We start from the raw sequence: 24,609 nt of genomic DNA on the forward strand, positions 1-24,609 counted from the left end.
AAATTATACATTTTGTTGTATATATCTTTTATCAGAATAAAAAAGAGAATCGGAGTTAATCTTGAGTGGGGAAGAATCAATTAGGTCAGACATAATTGTACTTAGATGAAAAGCAGCTTTATTAACAAATTATAACCATATAATTCACTTGAGTGTGTAGCTCAGATTAGCTACAAATTAGTCTTCTTAATCTTAAAAATAAACTTTTTTCTACCATGTAAAACCTAGCCTTCCCTTAGACTTTTGAAAATTATTATATTTCGATCCCCGAGAGTTATAAAAAGGGAGCTGGACTCCAGTGGTATCATTTGCCTGATAGCTGGGTCTTAATCCACCTCTGTCCACTAAAACTGGTCCACGGCCACCTCCAGGTCCTTCCTGTACAGCTTTTACAAGAGGATAAATATATTTCTTTGTCGATTCAGATTCAGATTCGATTACTTCTCTGGCATAATCCTGAAATTCCTTCTCCTTTTCAGCCACAAGTGCTTCAGTAAGTCTGCAGTACTCTGATTCTGCTTGTTTTGCTTGCAGTGCATTAAACTTATGTTTGGCCTGTTTGGGAAAGAGAAAATATAATTACATACTGATGTGTTTAGAAAATTGGTCAATTTTCTAAACACACATAGCATATGAAGTTGTAGATAGAGCTTTTAAATTCATTGACATTTGACAAGTCCTGACTTAACTACATAATTTATTTCAGAAATTCTCCCATGCTTCTCACAATATGTTCAAAGCAGTGGCTCAGTGAAGCTTATCTTACTATGTGATTGTACATCTTCAAATAATATAGCATGAAATTAAGATTAAAATAACCAAGTTTAAAAGCCCGTTTCTACCAATTATAAGGTGTGTTTCTTCACAAGTATAGAAGGCATACCAATCACTGTCCCAGTCCATCCGCTGTCCTGAAAGGATGCATCCAAACCTTCTATCCCAAACCAGCCACGTGCACCATGTGGCCCAGCCACGTAAGATTCAATCTCCAATGAAGATCTGAATTAAGGTAAACTAGTTACATTCTCTGTTTCCTAAGAATCTCAAGTTGGACAGGTGACATTTATCAATGTAGGTTGATCAGAAACTAGGTAGAATAAGCAACCTATCAAAAACTAGTTTACTAGCATTTCATTTTTTTCTTTTTATAATTTACAAAAACTGTTTATATTACACGAAGTGACTAATGGCTTTTTAAAGATTTCTATATTTTGGTTGACAGCTTTTCATTGTATGCATTTTAAGAAGTGCTGAGTTTATAAAAAAAATCACTTGTGAATATATTATTATAACATTCATGCAAATATTTTTCAAAATCAGTAACCAGACACTTCAGCTTAAAATCATAAACTGAAATTTGTGATGAAATAGAACAACTATTTTGTATTCAATATAAAATACCAAATTTTTATTAGAATGCTGTATTTCAACACTAGGACTTTTATGCTATTTGTTGAATAGGGACAGACACCAGGAGTTTGAAAAAATAGAAAATGACATTAAATAACATTAGGAATTTTAAAAAAAGGCTAAAAGCTGTCTTATCAATGGTAAAATGCTGAAATTTGGGATCTTGACAAGGAGCAACTGGGATAAACTGATTGGGTAGCAGTTTTGTAGAAACATTGAGGGAACAGGGATAAACATATTTTAAGTACAGAAAGGAAATGAGAGTGGAAGGAAAGGATAACCATAATGATCATATGACTGGTACCTCAAACTTTATATACATCAAATACAGATTTGTAAAATATTGATTGGTTTAAAATCCTAAAAATCATCACATGGCAGGTAAAGTAACAAATACCTTAGGAGATGTTAGAGAGCTAATTATTTGAAAACTCAAGTGAAAATCAAATATTTATCCTGTCTTTTAAAATTATATTTAAGGGAAACCAATTGCCGATCATGAAAATTTATTTGAAAACTTAAGCAATCAATGAGAAGGAAGGAGAAAATACATTTTGCCACCTATGAATTAAATCTAGGTAACAATCACCAAAGTCTGCTTGTATCACAGAAAGTAAGATGACAGTCATCACATGCCTCCTAGTGGAAATACACACCAATTATGAGGGATTTTCAGCAAAAAACAGCCTGAATCTGACTTACCTTGGATTTCGCATGAAATGTAAGGAACTATACTACCCTGCGTGGCTGCCCACAAAATCCAGACTATAATAAAAGACGAGAAACCCAGTTCCTTCAACAAATTGCAAGATAAACAAGACAAGGAGAATAAGAACAAGAAGGATGGGGATGAAGGAAGAGTTACAGGTTACAAGAAATTTGAAAGATATATCAATCAGCCTAATAGAATATATGGACCCTGTTTCATCCTCAAAAAACTAAATAATTCACGAGACAATCTGGTGGAAATTGAGAAAACACTGAATGTTAAATGTTACATTTTTTTGAATGTTTTAGATGTGATAACAATTGTGATTATGTTAATTCTGAAGAGCCTTTTCATGCAAAGATGGGCTCAATAAAGGACAGAAATGGTATGGACCTAACAGAAGCAGAAGATATTAAGAAGAGGTGGCAGGAATACACACAAGAACTGTACAAAAAAGATCTTCACAACCAAGATAATCACAATCCTGTGACCACTCACTTAGAGCCAGACATCCTGGAATGTGAAGTCAAGTGGGCCTTAGCATCATTACAGACAAAGCTAGTGGAGGTGATGGAATTCCAGTTGAGCTATTTCAAATCCTGAAAGATGATGCTATGAAAGTGCTGCACTCAATATGCCAGCGTATTTGGAAAACTCAGCAGTGGCCACGGGACTGGGAAAGGTCAGTTTTCATTCTAATCCCAAAGAAAGGCAATGCAAAAGAATGCTCAAACTACCGCACAATTGCACCCATCTCACACGCTAGTAAAGTAATGCTCAAAATTCTCCAAGCCAGGTTTCACCAATATGTGAACCGTGAACTTCCAGATGTTCAAGCTGGTTTTAGAAAAGGCAGAGGAACCAGAGATCAAATTGCCAACATCCGCTGGATCATCAAAAAAGCAAGAGAGTTCCAGAAAAACATCTATTTCTGCTTTATTGACTATGCCAAAGCCTTTGACTGTGTGGATCCCAATAAACTGTGGAAAATTCTTCAAGAGATGGGAATACCAGACCACCTGACCTGCCTCTTGAGAAACCTATATGCAGGTCAGGAAGCAACAGTTAGAACTGGACATGGAACAACAGACTGGTTCCAAATAGGAAAAGGAGTTCATCAAGGCTGTATATTGTCACCCTGCTTATTTAACTTCTATGCAGAGTACATCATGAGAAATGCTGGGCTGGAAGAAGTACAAGCTGGAATCAAGATTGCCGGGAGAAATCTCAATAAACTCAGATATGCAGATGACACCACCCTTATGGCAGAAAGTGAAGAGGAACTAAAGAACCTCTTGATGAAAGTGGAAGAGGAGAGTGAAAAAGTTGGCTTAAAGCTCAAGATTCAGAAAACTAAGATCATGGCATCTGGTCCCATCATTTCATGGGAAATAGATGGGGAAAGAGTGGAAACAGTGTCAGACTTTATTTTTGGGGGGGTCCAAAGTCACTGCAGATGGTGACTGCAGCCATGAAATTAAAAGACGCTTACTCCTTGGAAGGAAAGTTATGACCAACCTAGAGAGCATATTCAAAAGCAGAGACATTACTTTGCCAACAAAGGTTCGTCTAGTCAAGGCTATGGTTTTTCCAGTGGTCATGTATGGATGTGAGAGTTGGACTGTGAAGGAAGCTGAGCGCCGAAGAATTGATGCTTTTGAACTGTGGTGTTGGAGAAGACTTGAGAGTCCCTTGGACTGCAAGGAGATCCAACCAGTCCATTCTGAAGATGGGCCCTGGGATTTCTTTGGAAGGAATGATGTTAAAGGTGAAACTCCAGTACTTTGGCCACCTCATGCAAAGAGTTGACTCATTGGAAAAGACTCTGATGCTGAGAGGGATTGGGGGCAGGAGGAGAAGGGGGCGACAGGATGAGATGGCTGGATGGCATCACTGACTAGATGGACATGAGTCTGAGTGAACTCTGGGAGTTGGTGATGGACAGGGAGGCCTGGTGTGCTGCGATTCATGGTGTCGCAAAGAGTTGGATACGACTGAGCGACTGAATTGAACTGAAGGAGTCCCTGGGTTTTAGAGATAGATACTGATATATACATTGAAATATACATTGATAAAATGATAATGATATTTGGTATTTGCTTCAAAATAATATGGCAGATCCTACTTCTGATAATGGCCACATGAGGTTGGGCAAAACTCCACAGAAAAGTTGATTATTAAAGTCAGCCATTTCAGAGCATTGGTAAATGACTATGCACAGGCTACTGCTTGAGAAGTGTTTTTTCATGAAAAACTAGATCAGAAGGTAACAAGTACAAGTTCATAACTTTCTTGTCTGGAGGGCATTGCTATCCCTCTAGCTCAGGTGGTGAAAACATGCAGATTACTGGACAATGATGGCAGATTCTATTTGGGCCAAGTGACAAAATAGCTAGAAATTTGAGGAGGAGATTCTGGAATGAGAGAAAAGCTGTAATGGTAAATCTACACACATTCCTGACTGATAAGAATACATCCACACAGGAGAATTTTTGGACTACCAATCTCAACCTGCACACAGCTTTCATAGCAGGCACGGGAGTAAAAGCTTTACTGGCTAAAGGTGTCTGAACATAAACCTCTACCCATATTACTGGAGGACTGTCAAACAAAACCAGTACAGTGAGGAAAGAACCCTAGGGATCCAGGCTTTAAAACGTGAAAGTGACCAAAGACATCAGAGGTACTGTGGTGAAGGCAGATTTCATAGTTTGCATCCAGGGAAAGCAACTGCCTACTAAAAAAGCAACAACCCTCAGAACAAAACAGAATCTGCAACATATTCTATATAAAGTGTTTGATTTTCAACCAAAAATCACTGCAAAGAAATAGGAAAATGTTATATTATTTTCAGGAAAGAAAGTTCAACAGAAACAATTGTAACTTTAATAGTTAAAAAAGTTACAACTATTAATGAGACTACGTATTGACTTTGGCAATTAGATTTCAAAGCAGTTATGAAAATATCCAGTAAATTAAAAGAAATATGCTCAGAACAAGTGAATTGGGAATCACAGAATTAGAAACTATAAAAAAAAAACTGTAGAGTTGAAAGTTCAATAACTGAAATGAAAAACTCACTAGGGGAGCTCAGCATCAGAATCAGTGTTGAAAGTAGGTCAATAGAAAGTATCCCATCTGAAGAAAAAGAAAATTATTGACTCAAATGAACAGAATGTTGGATTCCTGGTACAATATCAGATGTCTATGCATGTGCAAACTGGGTCCCTGAAGAAAAAAAGGATAAAGAGGCAGGAAAAAATACTTGAAATAGTAAAAAAAAAAAAAAACAACTCACATTTCGTGATATTAAGTAGCACATCCAAGACCCACCACAAATCTCAAATAGGAAAAACTCAAAACATCACAGTCAATCTACAGGAAGCCACAATAAAAAAGCTTGTAATGAGCAAGAGAGCGAGAGAAAAATGACACATCACATACAGGGGACAAACAATATTAACAGATTCCAGTCAAATGGTGAACGCCAGAAGACACTGGAACAAACAGTCAAAAGGCTGAAAAAATAATGACATCCAGTTAATTTTGTATCCAGTAATATGAAAGCAAGATAAAAGACTTCTCCATAAAAACATTTATTACTAGGCTACCTGTGCCATAAAATGTGCTAAAGGAAGTCTTGAGCCTGAATGGAAATGGCCAATAAGTATATGAAAAGATGCTCAATATCACTAATCATGAGGGAAATGCATGTGAAAACCATGAGATACCACTTCAGATCCATTATGATAAGCAACAACAAACAGAAAACGAGTGTTGAGAATTTGGAGGAGGTAGAACTCTCGAACATTGCTGGTGGCTCCGTTAAATGATGCAACTGCTGTAGAAAACTATGGTGTTTCTGAAAAACAACTATACAGAATTACTATATGATCTAGCAATTCCGCTTGTAGGTATATAAGCAAAAGAATGGAAAACAGGAACTCAAACAGGTGTGTGTCTATATAGCAGTGTGCATAGAATCATTATTTGCAATAGCCAAAATATGGGAACCATCAAATATCCATTGATGGATGTGTGGATAAACAAAATCTGATGTATATGTACAATGGAATATTATCAAGAAGGAATGAAACTGACACATGCTGCAATATGAATGAACCTTGAAGATACTACGTTCAGTGAAATAAGACAGAGAAAAAAGGACAAATACTGTATGATTTCACTAATATGAGGTACTTAGAATAGCAAATTCACAGACAAAAAGTTGAACAGTGGTTACTAGGAACTGGGAGGAAGGTAGAACAAGACAGTTGCTCTTTAAAGCGCACAGAGTTTCAGAGGAGGATGATGAAAAAGTTATGGTGATGGACAGTGTTGACAACTGCACCTCAGTATAAATGTGCTTAATGCCCTTGGATTGTATGATTAAAAATAGTAAATTTTATGCATATTTCACCACATTAACGACCCAACTAAATAACTGGCAAAAGGTTTAAGTAAACACAAAGTAAGGCACACAACAACTAAAAAGAACATGAAAAGATGTTCAACATCTTTAGTTGTTAGGAAATGCAAAACGACACCATGAGATAACACTATACTAGAATTGTTAAAAATTAAAAGATGGCAATAACAAGTGTTAGCAAGGATGTGGAGTAACTTGTCTTTGCATACATTGCTGGGAGGAATGGAAAATGGTAGAGCTATTCTGGAAAACAGTTTTCAGAAACAAATGATTACATGCCCAGTCCTGCATACATGTTCTAAAATCTCTGGGACCACCACTCACCTCAAATACGAAACCTATGAGATCCCAATCAACATATTCTCTGGATAATAGTTATAAAAGGGGAAAAAGTAAAAGAAGCATCATGGCCTGCCATGTGCATTTGTATTTTCTTTCACATTTACTAAAACGCAATTGAAACTAAAGAAAGATAAATATCTGTCAAAAGACATAAACCTAGTATGGAAACTTCAATACTGATAAAAAGAAACTTCACATTTGTAGTACATTTTATTGTGTCATAACCATAGCAACTGTCTAATCTTACTTTATAAAACTGTTCTGGGAAACAAAACTCATTAAATCTATATTACATATTTATAAGTATAAACATTTAGGAATAATTACCATTTGCTGAATATGGGCATCTTGAACTTCTCGACGTTCTTTATCAGCTTTCCGCTTTTTTTCCTTTTCATGCTCCCAGAAAATCTGGTCTGCTTTTAAGATAGCTAGCATTTGTTCTGTAGCTTCTATTTTCCTTTGTCTTTCTTCTTCCTCTTTATTCTTCATCTAGATGATAGAAGGCAAAAGAAAAAAAAAAAAAAAAACATTTTTAGCAATCAACGGCCTTGAAGTTAGAAAGTTCCAAGGGCAAAGTCAGCCAGGCGCAATGAAAGGGCCAAAAATTGGGGTGACTCACACATGGCCAGTTTACTTTTTGTTCTAGTAATATCAAGAAACAATGAAAACATAAGTAGAATGATATTGGTTTAAAAAAATATAGGAACAGAAAAGCAAGACCATCTCAAAATAGGGAAACATTTATAGCATTATATAACTACTATAATGCTTAAAAACTATCTAAATATTATGAAAGTCAGTCATGTAAGGGGTAAATTCTGAAGTATTAAGATACACAGAAACACAATGGGGTAATTTTTACTTGGTTTATCTTAAAACCATTCAAATGAAAGTTAATAACTTTTTTACATTTCAGACGGTTCTGAAACAGAAGAGACTATTACTTTGCATCTATAAAGATCTTATTTGTAATTATCATGTCATTTTCTGTTAGAAAGTAAACGGTCTGATTTCAAGAATATTGGAAGGTAATTTTATATATTGTTTTTCAAATCTCTTAGTTTTTTGTTAGAGAAGCAGAGGGAGTAAGTTAGGAAAAAGTACAGCAAAGGGCTCAATTTTGTTTGATTTTTACTTGTCATTAGTGAATTGCTTACCACAAGAGCTCTATGTTCTGCGATTGCTTTTAATTCTGCTTTGTTTTTTTCATACTTTTCTCTTTCTCTTTTTTCCCACTCAGCCTCAGCTTCTGCAATATCTCTAGCAATAATCAAATCTTCATTGTCAAATTTCTCTTTCATTAGCTTACTCAGGAAGTTATTTATCCTTTCTCTCCGTTCCTCCATTAGCCTGTAACAAAATAACCATTTACTAGTCAAGTCTTCAAGAATGGTTTTGTTATGGAGCCAATATACTTTAAATGAAGATAAATTTAACTTTCCTTTTGCACTGGGTTAAGTCCTCTCTCTAGTTCAGGGCCAAGCAAAGTGCCTGGCACGTCATCAACAATAACTACCTATCTGTTAAAGGAGTGGGGGCGTTTTGGTTTAGGAAATTGGGCAAAAACTTAACTTGAGTTGTGACATATTCACTGATCACTGAGTGAATTTGCAAAGCAACACTGGAGAAACGAAGAGAAAGGACACAATGTGCGCACCAAGGAAGTGACGATCTAAAGTGGGAAAAGGGCTTCCTTGCTGTCTCAGTGGTGAAGAATCCGCCTGCCAGTGCAGGAGACGCAGGTTTGATCCCAGTCCGGGAAAACCCCACGTGCCATGGAGCAGCTAAGCCCAACCACAACTACTGAAGTCCACATGCCCTAGAGCCTGTGCTCCACAGCAAGAGAAGCCACTGCGACGAGAAGCCCATGCAGTATGACTAGAGAGCAGCCTCTGCTCCCTGCAACTAGAGAAAAGCCCACACAGCACCAAAGACCCAGAACAGCCAAAAATTAACGAATAAAAAAAGTGCAGAAAAGGCAGTTATGTAAATAACTATGCAGGCAAAAGGTGATAAATGCCACAATAAACCTAGACAGTGATGTGAGCAAATGAAAAAAGGAAGCCTTCATGGAAAAAGTCACATTTCACCTAGGCTTTCAAAAACAAGTGTTTTTCTAAAGACTTTTATTGATTATCTACTATGTGCCAGGGACTATTGCAGCTATTGGGACATAGAAGTAAACAAAAACATTAAAAATCTCTGCCTTTGTGGAGCTTTCACAATAGTTGGGGTAGAGACACAGCAAACTAAATAATTAAAATAGTATTGGAGCACCAGTGAAAAAAAGAAAGCAGGTAAAGTGATAAGCAATGTGGAGTGTGGGGTTATAATTTTAAATAACACAGGGATGTCCTGAATGAGAAGGCAATAGTTGAGTAAAGATCTGAAAGAGTCAAGGGAGGTGAGCATTTCCCAAAGAGGGTACAGGAGAAATTCAGTTTAAGTGATGAAGAGGGAAAGAAAGAGAACAGGAAGAGATGAGGTTTGGGAGAGGGAGTTAGGGTCACTGGGAATTAGGATGGGTACAGGGCCTTATGGGCCATAATCAACACTCTAAGTGTGGTGTGAAGCCACCAGAGGGTTTTGCACAAGTGAAAAGCATAATCTAGACAGAAAGACGACGTACTGTATCTTCACTCATCTCATCCCAAATTGCTCACTAAGGTAAGCAATGACCTCTACATCTGACGAGTGCTGTATTTTAAAACTCTCTCCCTCTAGTCATCTAACACTGATGACTGCTCTCTCCTTACTAAATTCTCACACACACACACACACACCCTTTGCAGTTTCTTTGCTTTTCCTCCATTGTCTGGAAACTATTCCTTGGTCTTCATATTATCTTTGCTCTCCATTTGACCTTTAACTATGGATTTCCATAGGGACTATGTCACCTTCATTTCTTATCTACTCCCCCTAGGTGAGCTCACCTGTACCCACAGTTCCAGCTGCCACTTGTATATCAATGGCTCATAAAGCCATCTCCAGCTTTTATACAGCTCTCATACGCATCTCCTAAAGCAGAAATGTTCAGTATTTCCAGTCATCTGCCACATAGATGCAGAGACATTAGTTTGCCAATAAAAGTCTGTCTGGTCAAGGCTATGGTTTTTCCAGTGGTCACGTATGGATGTGAGAGTTGGACTGTGAAGAAAGCTGAGCGCCGAAGAATTGATGCTTTTGAACTGTGGTGTTGGAGAAGACTCTTGAGAGTCCCTTGGACTGCAAGGAGAGCCAACCAGTCCATCCTAAAGATCAGTCCTGGGTGTTCATTGGAAGGACTGATGCTGAAGCTGAAACTCCAATACTTTGGCCACCTTATGCGAAGAGTTGACTCATTGGAAAAGACTGATGCTGGGAGGGATTGGGGACAGGAGGAGAAGGGGACGACAGAGGATGAGATGGCTGGATGGCATCACCAACTCAATGGTCATGAGTTTGGGTGAACTCCGGGAGTTGGTGATGGACAGGGAGGCCTGGTGTGCTGTGATTCATGGGGTCGCAAAGAGTCGGACATGACTGAGTGACTGAACTGAACTGAACCACATAGATGACATCAATATTCCAAGGGAACCCCAATTCGCATGCTCCAAGCTGAAATCACCAAGTCACTAAATGCCCTGATATACATAAAATAATAAGATCTTTATTCCTAAAGACTGCACTCTCATATCACAACTTCTGATTTAAAATAATTTCAGATAGTACTTTATTAAGCACAAAAATTATTTTAGACACTGACCTGTGTGTTTCAGCTTCTTTCTCTTTCCCCATTTGTGTAAGACGCTTTTTTGCTTTGATAAATTTTCTAATCTTTTCATCTTCTTCCTCTTGCTGCTGCTGTTCTACAGCTTTGATGATATGTTTATCATTCAAATGTTCCTGGGTGTAGGGGGGAAATTGTGTTATCACAAAGCAAAGTCTCAACATATAGATATCTAATAGGAATCTGTCAAATGGTCAGCTTCTAATACAATTATTTCTCTCGGAAATTTATCTCAAGGAGATAATCATAGCTGGGCATTAAATTTCATGTACCATGTAATTCATCTCAGAGTTATTTATAATATTGAAAAACTGAAAACAACTTCTAAATATTCAATGATGGAGAAACAGTTAAATTATGCTCTCAAGGACATTGAAAGATATAAATAACAATCAGTAAGTAGGAGGAAAAAGCAGAATATAAAGCATTACCATAGTGTATTTTAGTTTTTCATGCACATATAAGTTTATATTGAATATATACCTGGAAGAAATGCATCAAATGTTAACGGTAGTTGGCTCTAGGGTATGAGATTATAGATGACTTTTACATCTTCTTAATTTTCTGTATTTCTTTTCAAATATCTCTTTTTTACAACTATGTAATTTAAAACAATACTATTAATATAATTAAAAATACAGTAAATATATTGTAATCTCATTCAATGTTTGAATAGTTAATATAGTCATATGCTATACAAATTTAAAATATTTTAAAAACACATAGTGTAAAATTTTTCCTACCACACTACTATCTTCCTATGCCTAATTCCACCCACCAGGCTCAATTACTCTGAAACTAATTTCTTGTCTAGGCTTTCTTTTTACACATACAAAAAATTATACAGATGTATATTCTAATAAAAAATTTTAAACTAGGTCATTTTTTAAACAAAAATTTAAAATCTGTTCATATCAGAATATATTCTACTACCTGACCTCAGTTAGCCATCACAATAATAGGTGCCTTTAAACACAACAGCCAGGATATACAGATAGATGAGTGCTTCTGTTACCAAAAGTAGAAGTGAATTCAAGGTAAAAGTTACTAGGTGCAATTATTTATTATTACAACATATTTATAACTCAAGGTTACTATGTACCTACTATGCTTAAGTACTCTTCTATTTTATGGGATATTACTTTTAAAAGCCTGTAGTCTGGTTAGGAGATAGATTAGTTGACATGAAAAGGTAGTGAAAATATCAAACTCTTAAAAGTGATTTTTTCGAATTATTTCTTAAAAGCTTTATTTTACTGTTTTTTCTAAGTTATTGTAATGTTCATAAGGATTTTTATAATAAGCAAAGAGTAGAATTAACACAAAGTTAATTCTGATTTTTTAAAAGTTGAAAGCCTCAGCTCAAGGTCACATAGCTAGTAAGTAGCCAAGTTAGCATTCAAAACAGGTCTGTCCTATTCCAAAGTGACTTGGAGAGATAGAAATATTATATTCATGAACCAAGAATAAGACTTCATGCAAAAGGAATAATGATATTACTAGTATTCTATAATACTTAGAAATTAAAACTTTCATCACTAAAATTAAAAATTCAGTAGAAGATTTAGAAGACAAAGTTGAGGATAACTCTCAAAGTAAAAAAAAAAAAAAAAAAAAATGGCAGGAATAATTAACTGCCTACCAAAGAGTCTTTCTTCCCTTCTGCATAAGTAGCAGAACTCAGATTTTGTTCAGAGTGGCAATATTCTCAGCTAGAAGACTATATTTCCAAGCTTTCTTTTCAGCGAGGTGTCACTAAATTACAACCAATGAGATTTAATGGAAATGGTTAAGTGGGAGTTCTGAAAAAGTTCCTTAAAAGGAGAAAAGATAGAACACTCTTTTCTGTCCTTCATCCTTTCTTCTTCTTGCTGCCTGGAGTCTGGTCAGGAGGGTGGGAGCTCCAGCAGCTATTCAAGGCCATGAGGCAATCCTGAGAACAGAAGCCACCTCTGTTCTGAGTACAGGAAGACAAAAAAAGAAAAGCTGTCTCATTCCTTGTTGATTCTGGAGGAATCATATCAGCCTTGGAATGATTAGCTCTGCTCTTCAAATAAAGGTTTAATTTTTAAGGTACTGTTGCAATTTATTTTGTAAGTTTTTACATTTTTCGAGTTTTCTGTTATATGCTTGTACCCTAACTAATAATATGAGAAACTATTTTTTTAAAAATTAGAGCATCACTTCAGAAAGTCCAGAGGGGTTCTAGAACAGAGAAAACAAAATAGGGACAAAATTATAGAAGAAATAAAAACTTGACACATTTATGGGTTAAAGCATCAACTGAGTGCTTAGCAAAATGAAAAAGACCTACACAAGGTATGTGCCTGTGAAATCTTAGACTCTGAGAGCTTCCAGAGAAACAGAGAGAAGGAAAGAAAAAGCCAAACACAGGAGCTTACACACATAAGATGAAGACCATAAATGGAATAAAACTTCTCAATAGCAACACTGAAAGCTAGGTGATTAAGAAACTGTAAATACACAACTCTGAATTCTGAACCCGGAATCCTACATCCAAACTATAAAGCAAGCATTACCTTAGAGGATAAGCTTTCCAGATGAGAAGTCAAAAATCTCACCTCTGTAGCCTTTCTTCAGAAGCTACTCAAGGATGTATTTCAGCAAGATGAAGGAATAAACCAAGAAAGAGGAAGGCTTAAGATTGAGGAAATAGGAGCTGTGTGACCCAGGAAACGGCACAGGGAAGGCCCAGAAGGCAGCTGAGCAGCAGGCCCAGAGAGCGAACAGTCCAGAAGGCAGAGGACGGGGGACTCTGGACGTGACGGAGCACCAAAAAACCAATAACATAGATAATTTAATATTACTTAGCTGAACACTTGAAAATTAGTATCATCCATTTGACAGAACATGCAACATATGGAAAAAATTGAGGTATACAACTTTAAAGCAAATGAAAACAATGACAATTATTTTAATCACAAACATATTTACGGAAGCAAAAAATACAGTCATAGTATATTAACTCTTTGATGAACAATATTCATTTAATCATAATAATGATTAAACTAAAATTATACCCTGATTATTTAGGGAGGAGAATGAGAAGAGGGTAGTATTGGAAAAGAGCTAAATCCTCTTGGGGGCAGAGAGACAGAAAACATTTAAAACTGATAAATCAAGATACATATCTTGAAAGCTTCATATATTTTTAAAAATATGTAGATTATTTAGAATATAATTTTCCAAGAAGCAGAAGAAGTGGAGCAAGGACTGCTACTCTAAGCGTTTTGTGATGCTTGATGTTTTAAATCTGGATGTATGTAACTTCGTGAAAGTCAGACACAACAACAATGAATATGTTACTTAAGAATAAAAAAATAACTTTATAAAGAAAAGGATGTTAAAAATTACAAAATAAATTATAAAAACCATAAAACAATTATTACCATTTATTGAGCACAAATTAATAGTGCAGCAGATACTGAATATATATCACCCCGTTCGTTGCTTGTAACAGCTCTCATTTTAAGGATAAGAAAATTCATTTGACAAAAAGTCTCATTCTCTTAATTCTTGTTCATGAGTAAAAGCACATACATGTGAAACAACAGCAAATATAGTTCCCCTCAAAGTATACCTAGAAATCCAACTTAATAGTAAACTTGTTTTCTACTCCACTATTGTTTATAAAAAATATACTGAAAATTAGGCATTGGACTTTGTACATTTCTTGAAGAGATACATTTCTGAGTATTATCTACTTACAAAAAATAGTCTCCTGCTTTCATTGATCTCTTCTTTTTTCTTTCCTTGTTTTTTTTTCATTTCTATTTCATATAATGAGTTCTGTCGCTTTATTTCCTCAGCATCCTTTTCTTCCTCTTTTCTCCTTCTTTCTTCTTCCTCTTCATGTTCTTTTATTCTGAAGAAAAAAAAAACAGAGTGAAGCAGAAAAATAGAATATAAAGAAATAGAAATGAATTAGATTCTTACTGGGATGATTTGAAGCTGTAAAGGAAAACTTCAGGATTTCTTTGGGGACAAGAACAGATAGGTAAAGAGCAGTGATAAAAACCAAATCCAAACTTGGTTATCCCAGGATTGCCAATTATTTTTCTTTCTTCAAATATGTTTCATTACTCACCAAAATTAAGTCTTTCACCAGATTCAAATGTTTCTTTCCTTTAGAAAGAACCGGTTAACTGAACAATAGACAGTATGCTGAAATGGTGACACTGTTTTACAGAAGAGTCCCTAATCCCGTCTGCTTTTCGATTTCAGCACTACAAGACACTATCTAAGCTATGGACCTGGCCCCTCAGAAAATGGGGTTTGACAGAAGAAAGGCGACGATTTCCTTACCCTGCTGGCCATTTTGCTTGTTATCTTCCCCCTGGCTAACACCAACTATTGATGCCTCTGACTGGTGAGTCATCCAGCGCAGGTTCTCTCACAGGGCTTGCGTGTGAGTTCCTCAGAGACGCCTGAGCAGCCTCCTCACTGCAGAGCTCCGATCTGGATTTAGCACCAGCTCTGTTCAACCCACACCCTCAGGCCCACTACCATCACCACCAGGAGCATGCACCATCAGTGGCTTATCACAGGTTCTGACTGCCCACGTTTGGTAGTCGATCCTCAGCATACTGGCAAGACCACTCCAGCCTGAGCTGCCTGTGTCTATGCATCCACGCATCCCGCCCAGCCAATCAACACATGTTCCTGCCCTCACGAAGCTTACATTTGGGACTTCCCTGATGTAATCAACCTCATCTTACTTTTTAAGTGTCTTTACAATAATTTTTTTAAAGGTGTCCATCAAAAATCTTCTTTGGGGAGATTTTGGCATCACAGAGTCTCTTATTTGCCCTGTCCTCACTTACTCCTTGGAAGGAAAGTTATGACCAACCTAGAGAGCATATTCAAAAGCAGAGACATTACTTTGCCAACAAAGGTCCATCTAGTCAAGGCTATGGTTTTTCCAGTGGTCATGTATGGATGTGAGAGTTGGACTGTGAAGAAAGCTGAGCACCGAAGAATTGATGCTTTTGAACTGTGGTGTTGGAGAAGACTCTTGAGAGTCCCTTGGACTGCAAGGAGATCCAACCAGTCCATTCCAAAGGAGATCAGACCTGGGTGTTCTTTGGAAGGAATGATGCTGAAGCTGAAACTCCAGTTCTTTGGCCACCTCATGCAAAGAGTTGACTCATTGGAAAAGACTCTGATGCTGGGAGGGATTGGGGGCAGGAGGAGAAGGGGACGACAGAGGATGAGATGGCTGGATGGCATCACTGACTCGATGGACATGAGTTTGAGTGAACTCCGGGAGATGGTGATGGACAGGGAGGCCTGGCGTGCTGTGAGTCATGGGGTCGCAAAGAGTTGGACATGACTGAGCGACTGAACTGAACTGAACATCATGCCCACTGTGAGTCACAGGCAGATTCTCATACTGATCAAAGACAAACAATAAAATAGGCCATATTTTCCAAATACTGATGACAAAAATCTGCGATATGTCTAATAAATTAATATCTAATATATATAAATACACTCATCATCACCTTTTAATCAGTTAATCAATGATTAACATATACTTCCACATTCCAGGTAACTCAGTGGCAAAGAATCTGCCTGCTAATGCAGGAGACATAAGAGGTGTGGGTTCAATCCCTGTGTCAGGAAGATCCCCTGGAGGAGGAAATGGCAACCCACTCCAGTATTCTTGCCTGGAAAATCCCATGGACAGAGATTGTCCTGAACATAAATATTAGTAACTACAATAAAACATTCTGAGGTGACAGCTATAAAACTCTTAATAATGGATACTTAAAATTTTTTTATTCATTTATTTTTGGCTGTGTTGGGTCTTCGCTGTTGCGTGGGCTTTTCTCTAGTTGCAGGGAGTAGGGGCTACGCTCTAGCTGCAGTGTGTGGGCTTCTCATTGAGGTGGCTTCGCTTGTTGCAGAGCACATTCTCTAGGGCACTCAGTCTTCAGTAGCTGCAGTGCAAGGGCTCACTACTGGCTCCTGAGCTCTACAGCACAGGCTCAATAGTTGTTGCACACGGGCTTACTATCTCTGCCGCACGTGGGATCTTCCTGGATCAGGGACCAAACCTGTGTCTCCTGCACTGGCAGGTGGATTCTTTACCACTAAGGCACCAGGGAAGCCTAATAATGGCTATTTTTGAAGAGCGAAATGAAAGTTAAAGACATTGAATAGAGTGGAAATAAAGAAGAAATTCTAAATTTTACTCCAAATTTTGTTATATTGCTTGAATTGGAAACAACAGGCATATTATTCATTTATGCTGCTGTCGATTCAGTCGTGTCCAACTCTGTGTGACCACATGAAAGGGAAAAGTGAAAGTGAAGTCACTCAGTCGTGTCTGACTCTTCGCGACCCCATGGACTGCAGTCTACCAGGCTCCTCCATCCATGGGATTTTCCAGCCAAGAGTACTGGAGTGGGATGCCATTGCCTTCTCTGATTATTCATTTATAGTTTGTGAAATTTAAAAGAAAATTTTGAAGAGCAGATGAATATACACTCATATGTTAATAGTGCTTAATCTGGATCACAGCATTTCTGGTGATTTTTAATTTATAGCCTATTTTATTTATATTTAAAAATAATGATGAATGAATTAATGATGTAATACTTAAGTATAAAAATATTTTTTCTTTAAAAATGGTAAAAATGTCCACAAACAGTATTATTTTTTTGTATATATTAATACAATGTATATATTGATACATTTAAACTATAGTATGAAGAAAATGATCTCACACAAGGTGGCTGATGGACAAGGAAGAGGCTTTTCACTAAATCCCCTTTGTGCCTCTTCCTATGTGCATGCATCAGTTATTTAGAAAAGTAAGTAAAATAACACCCAAATATTCTCCTCTCCATATGTACAATAATAGCTACTTTAAAAAAAATCAGCTTTGATTTCCATTTACCAACATGGCAAGATTTCATGACATACTAGGGACTTCCCAGGTGGTGCTAGTGGTAAAGAACTGCCTGCCAATGCAAGAGACACAAGAGACACGGGTTTGATCCCTGGGTCGGGAAGATCCCCCAGAGTAGGAAATGGCAACCCACTCCAGTATACTTGCCTGAAAAATTCCACAGACAGAGGAGACTGGTGGGCTACAGTCCATTGGGCCACAAAGAGTCAAACAAGACTGAGCACAGAGACTACTGGTAAGTGAAAAAAACATTTCATAAAACAATACTGTAGATCTAGTTTTATTTTATAAAATGTGAGTATACATGCTCAGAAAAAAAGTCTGTATCAGTGGATCAATGATTACCAAGGGCCAAGGGTGGGGGACAGAACTTAATGCAAAGGAGCATGAGGGAATTTTGGGGGGCAGTCAAGTGTTCTACATCTTGATTTGGAGGTGATTATACAGCACTATGCTTTGCGGGGGCATAGGGCATGACTTATGGGATCTTAGTTCCCCAACCAGGGATTGAACCCTAGTACCTCGGCAGTGAAAGTACAGAGTCCTAATTAATGGACCACCAGGGAATTCCCAGCAATATGCTTTTAAAAAGTGGATTTTATTAAATACAAATTATACTTCAGTGAATGAGACCCTCTCTACCACTAACATCAAAAAAATCTATATGGCTACATACCAAGACAATAACAAATTATTGTGTTAGATTAGATTATTGTTCAAAAAGATGGACTCCCTCACTCCTCACTTCCATGTAGGTCTATGGCTCTGTCCCACTGAAGTCAGCATGGTGATGTGACTTGAGACTCATGGTAGGCCAAGTGTATTTCCTTACCCTTTGACTTTCTTTGGGTTTAGCCATGTGCTTGCAAGCTTGGGTTCATTCTTTTGCATCTGTCAATACCGTAAAAACAATTTTCCCCTGGTGCTTGCTGTCCCTTCATCCTGGACCTCAAAATGAGATCCACATGGAATAGGATCAGAGCCTTTACTGCAGTAACAAGCAAACCCAGCTGTCCTACAGTTTGAAGAGAAGCTGCCCAGCCAAGCCCAAACAACCCACACACACATGAGAAATAAATGTTTACTGTTGAATGCCACCAGATTTTGTGGCATTATTATAACAATTGTAACTAATATATTATTTTTAGATAAGGAAGTAATCCACCTGCAATGCAGGAGACCAAAGTTCGATCCCTGGGCTGGGATGATCCCTTGGAGAAGGAAATGGCAACCCACTCCAGTATTCTTGCCTGAAAAACCCCATGGACAGAGGAGCGTGGTAGGCTAAAGTAAATGGGGTTGCAGAGTCAGACATGACTTAGCGACTAAGCCACCAAAGGAGTAATAGTGATTCTTAACCTCTTTCTTTGTATTTTTTTCTATTTATTAAGTATATCAGCATACGTTACTTTTATAATCAGAAAAAAAAGCTATATCCATTACAAGAAAAAGAAGAAGGTACAAAAAAAGGTAATTTATATATACATACTGTTTTAAATGATCTTTAGCAAGAGCCACTCTTTCTCTGCGTTGTTTTTCTGCTTTTTCTCGTTCTTCTTTAAAAGCTTTTTCAACATTGAGTTTCACTTGTTCCTCCCATTTTTTATCTGATTTTATTTTACTCTTTTGGAATTCAATCTGTGCATCCCGTTCTTTCATAACTCTACTAAGAAGTAGTCCTGACTACAAAAAAAAAATTGCAATATTTTAAGAAAATGAAGTCTAGTTATATACAGAGGTGTTAAATATATATAAAATGTAAGAAAACCCAAGTAGTACATGAAAGTTTTTCACTCGTTCTGTCTGGTAAAATTGGTATTGCTTTGCAAGTTCAATGGCCTTTTTCCTTTCTCCTTGTTTGTATATTGCTTCTTCTATATCAAGAATTTGTCTTTCTGCTTCTATTTCTTCATCACGCTTCTTTTTGGCTTCAAGTTTCTGTTCTTTCATCCCCTACAAAAAGATAAAAGCAGTAGTCTGTTTTCATTTTGTAATTTAACCTTACAAAATTTAACATTATAATTAGAGCTTTCCCTGAGTATTTGCACATACCATTAATAAATAAGAGGTTATACTTATGAGCTAATCTTTAATTGAATTTTTTAGGTAATACATTTACATGGTTCAAAACCCAAAGTATTACAAAAGTATATAATGGAACTCTCCCTCCAATCCTCATTTGTACCTGGAATCTCTAAGATAAACACTTACCTTAGTTTCTCACACTTACTTCCATAATTCCATTCTATATAAATAATATTGCTACTTTTGTCCCTTTATTTATTTATTTATTTCTGGCTGTGCTTGGTCTTTGTTGCTGCGAGGGCTCTTTGCGGTGAGCTAGGACTACTCTCTCGTGGTGTGCGAGCTTCTCATTGCGGTGGCTTCCCTTGCTGGGGACCACAGGCTCTAGGGCGTGCGGGCTTCCGTAGTTGTGGCTCCCGGGCTCTAGAGCACAGGCTCAATAATAGTCGTGGAGCACAGACTCGATTGCTCCACAGTACGAGGGATCCTCCTGGATCAGGGATGGAACCGTGTCTCCTGCATTGGCAGGCGGATTCTTTACCACTGAGCCACCAGGGAAGCCCTTTAAAAAATCAACAACAGCATATTTCACATGTTCTTCTACACCCCTGAGGAGGTAGTCAATGTCTCATATCCATGAAGTCATTTTCTCCTTTATGGGTCATACTTTCTACATCTTAAGAAAATCTCACCTACCCTGAAACCTTGAAGCTATCCTATGATTTATTTTTAAATGTTCCATTTTCCACATTTAGGTCTTAAATCCAGCTGAAATTCATTTTTGTATATTCTGTACCATAGGGATATAATTTCATTTTTTCCATATGCCAATTATTTCAGTATCTGTTATGGAATTTCCATCTTTTTCCATTTAATTTGCAATGACATTTCTAGCACATGGCAGGCTCCCATGTATAACACAGGATTGCTTCTAGGCTCTCTCTACTGATGAATCATTTTGCCAATCCCTGTGCCTATACTGCAGTTTTTATTATTATGTTTCTATTACACTCACTACATTTTTTTTCTTCTTTAACACCCATGAAAGTGTAAAGTATTAGGTGTAGTGTGGTACTTCTGGGGAAAAAAAAAACAAAAACAGGGAGTATATTTCACACCCCCATCTATTTATGGACCAAGGGCTTTTCTAAAATCAAATTTTTTACAGTATATGTTATATACGCTCTTTTAACATACAGTTTTACAAATGCATAGTCATTTATAGAACAGTTCCATCCTCCCCTAAAATTCCCTCATGTCCTGTTAGAGTCAACTATTCCCCCCACCTGTACCCCCTGGGAATCACGGATCTGTTTTCTTTCCTTGTAAGTTTTGCCTTTTTCAGAATGTCACATATTATATTACATATATGGTATCAGTCATGATGTAACTCTTCCCTCTTTTAGAAAAAAGAGAATTCATAGATTATGAACACTGTTCTAAAGCAAGGAAAGACGAGCTTTCTGCGTCCCCTCCCAAAGACAGATACTGTACCTTGCAATATAGTGAGGAAATACGCAAAGGGGGGGGGGGAGGGAAAAGTGAGAACTCTCTAAGCACATATTATGCTTGCACAGAGCTTTAAAAATTCTACTAGAAAACAGGAAAAATTCCTGCCTCTCAGTTCCTCAATGATCCAGGCAAGTGTTGTAGGGGATGAGAATATCTTTTCCCAGCATTTCTCCCCAGGTGAAATAATAAAAGGAGTCAGAGGATACCTCCCCACTTTGAAGTAGATTCCCACTCATGTACATGGCACTAAAACGCAGGTTACTGTACCTCTTAGGTAGAGAATCTTACAGATGCACAGAGAACGGCACAGCAAAGAGATATATTATTTTAGAAAAAGATGGAATGGCAGACAAATCAACGGCAGATGAAGCTGCCTGGATACCTCAAGAAGCTCCTTGGCTCCTCAGTTTCAAGACCTGTGTTTCTGCACAATCCTCCATCGTAACAATAACCAGCATTACCCTGATACCCAAACCAGACAAAGACATTTCAAGAAAACCAATATCATTTCAAGAAGTTCAATCAGTTCAATATCCCTCATCAGTTCAATATCCCTCATCAATACATATGCAAAAATTAACATTTTAACAAACTGAAACCATCAAAAAGATAACATATAACCAGCAGACATTTATCCCAGGAATGCAATCTTGCTTCAATGTTTGAATACTGATCAATTCACCATATAACAAAATTAAGAATTACAACTTCATGATTACATCAACAGAGACAAGCAAAAAAAAAAAAAAAAAAAGCACTTTAAAAATCAAACATCCATTCCTGTACAATAAGGCAAAAAGAAAGAGAAAGAAAGAACTAAAAGACACCCAGATTGGAAAAGAAGTAAAATTCATAAAACTGTCTTTACTTTCTGCTGCAGGTCAAATGTCAATATCTGCTTGATGTTCATCCATCAACAACTGAGCATAATAACAAACTGTGTTATATCCATACAATGGAATACTGCTCAGCAATAAAATGAATTAATAATTGATACAAAACATGAAAGAATTTCCAAATAATAGTGTGAGTTAAATTTATAATAGACAGCAGATCAGTGGTTGCCTGGAGACACTGGAGGAAGCATGGGGAGGAATGAGAGGAAGTAAAATGGGGTACAAGAAAACTTTCTGGGGGGCAATTATATGTTCATTATCTTGATTATAATAATGGTTTCAGGAGTAAATAAGCACATCCAATCTTAAACTGTACACTTTAAATATATCCAGTTTACTGTATGCCACTTATACCTAAATAAAGCTGTTGAAAATGTGTTTCAATGCACTGTAATGCTATTTTGCATCTTTAAAATATTTATAAAAGAGTACTAAGAAGAGTAAGTCTTCAGTGCATGTGTACTCCGAGATGGTTAATACTTACTGCATATGTATTAGTCCAGTGTTTTACCACTTCTTGGGATCGTAAATGCATTTCTTTCTTTGCTTTGCTTTCTGCACGAAGGCATGCTGCTTCTCTTGTCAAACTGTCTAGGCTATCTCGAATCCTTTCCCACTCATTGTGTGGAATTACGGTGACCTGCCGGAGATCTACTTTGGTAGGCAGAAGAGGTGGATAGAGAACTGGATCTTCTTCACAGTTCTTCATTTCTAATAAATTTTAAAAAATGAGTTAAAAGCTTTCAAGAAGAGTTTAAGTGATTTTTCATAGACATTTCTATATTGGCATACTATCTGGAAGTTGTTTCAAAGAATAATTTTATTCTTGTTATCTTAAGAACAGCTGGGATTAAGTGGAAAATATACAAGATTTTAAAATCAGAAGACATAAATTTGAGTCCTTGCTCAGTCAATTCCTTACTATGTAAACTTGGGCAAATTATTTAACTTCTTGGAATCTCAGTATCAACATCTTCCAAATGAAGATATAATTTAGCAGTGAGGCTCAGATGCAAACTTCTGGACCAACTGCCAGAGTTAAATCTATCAGGTAAATATTTTAGCACGGCACTTTTTTTTTTCCTTTTTGCTCCCTGAGGTTTGTGGGATCTTAGTTCCTCCACCAGGGATTGCTAACAGTCCAGGCAGTGAAAGCATCCAGTCCTAACCACTGCAGCACCAGGGAACTCCCAGTGCAGTACTTTATATACAAGAAAGTGAATATGTGAGAACAATTGTGTTTTTTCAATACGTGCCCCTTGAGTACCGTCTCCTACATGTCATGATCCTCTGCTGGTACTTCTTAAGTTTTCCACAGCATATATATGCACTAGTGCCCACTGGGTGGGAGAATGGCTGGCTCTCACTTGGCACAAGGGATTTGATTGCTACTGAAGCAATGACACGGAGAAGGCAATGGCACCCCACTCCAGTACTCTTGCCTGGAAAACCCCATGGACGGAGGAGCCCGGTAGGATGCAGTCCATGGGGTCGCTCAGAGTCGGACAGGACTGAGCGACTTCACTTTCACTTTTCACCTTCATGCATTGGAGAAGGAAATGGCAACCCACTCCAGTGTTCTTGCCTGGAGAATCCCAGGGACAGGGGAGCCTGGTGGGCTGCCGTCTATGGGGTCGCAGAGTCGGACATGACTGAAGCAACTTAGCAGCAGCAGCAGCAGCAGCAATGACATGAAGATAGTCTAAGTTCCCAAGGTTCTAATGTTACCATGAGAACATTAATTGGGAATTTACAGACTTAAGAAACCAAAATCACTCAAAGTAATAAAGAGTTCTTTAAATGTTCTAGCTACTTCTATTACAAAATCAAATTTTTATAAAAGGTCATGTGAGTTAATCCACCTTAAACAGCATTATTTTTACACTGATATATCAAAGTATATGCCGTAGGGTGAGACATTACCTTCATTCTAGATTTGAATAAAATGAGACTTTCCTTAAGACACTTTCCTAAGAGCACTCAGTAGGTTCACAACATTCTAATGAGATCACTTATATTTCCAAAATACATTCCAAGTCATTCAACGAATAACAAAGCTTAAGTGCGAGAGAATTCAGCAAACACCAGACTTTTGGAGCTGCAACGGCGCAGCTTGAGGTCCAGACCAGCTAGACCAGTCAACTGTTAAGTTTCTGACTTCTTTTCTCTACCCTTATTTCTGTAAACTTCCCACCTACCCACCCATCCATGGTCAAAACTGTCTAATTTACACGGAGCCCAAAGATGCCCACAGTGCTGTTTTTATTTGGTGCAGCCCGTTTCAGAAGGTAATGTACCCTCGCCTCTCCCCCCGTGCTTGGGAACCAGAAACAGTCCCTGTGCCGGGATGGGCCAGTTTAGCTCACCCGCGCTTTCCTTCGCCTGTCCACTGCGCCTTCCGAATCGCACCAGCATCTCTAGGGTGCCCGCGGCGTTCTCAGGCTTGGAAAGGCGATTTGAAGCGAAAGCTCCACGGCCTCCAGGCGGCAGAGTTTTCGCCAAACCACGCAGTTGCTTAGCAACGCCACAGGAAGTGACGGTAATCGTCCCCTAGGAACGAAGAACGCGCAGCTGTAG

General features: G+C 37.6%; 1 protein-coding gene across 1 annotated transcript; it reads right to left on the minus strand.

Annotated features, from left to right (window-relative positions):
* Positions 1–106: 106 nt before the first annotated feature.
* CFAP210 (cilia and flagella associated protein 210) lies at positions 107–24,524 on the minus strand. Its single transcript, XM_005887593.3, has 9 exons — positions 24,399–24,524; positions 22,517–22,743; positions 19,379–19,552; positions 19,089–19,282; positions 14,392–14,548; positions 10,639–10,778; positions 8,051–8,243; positions 7,218–7,382; positions 107–555 (listed from the first exon to the last, which is right to left on the minus strand). The coding sequence occupies exons 1-9, from the start codon at positions 24,445–24,447 to the stop codon at positions 211–213; spliced, it is 1,644 nt and encodes a 547-aa protein (XP_005887655.1). The 5' UTR covers positions 24,448–24,524; the 3' UTR covers positions 107–210.
* Positions 24,525–24,609: the final 85 nt, after the last annotated feature.

Source organism: Bos mutus, chromosome 2 (assembly GCF_027580195.1).
Source record: "Bos mutus isolate GX-2022 chromosome 2, NWIPB_WYAK_1.1, whole genome shotgun sequence".
In the NCBI taxonomy this organism is placed as follows: domain Eukaryota; kingdom Metazoa; phylum Chordata; class Mammalia; order Artiodactyla; family Bovidae; genus Bos; species Bos mutus.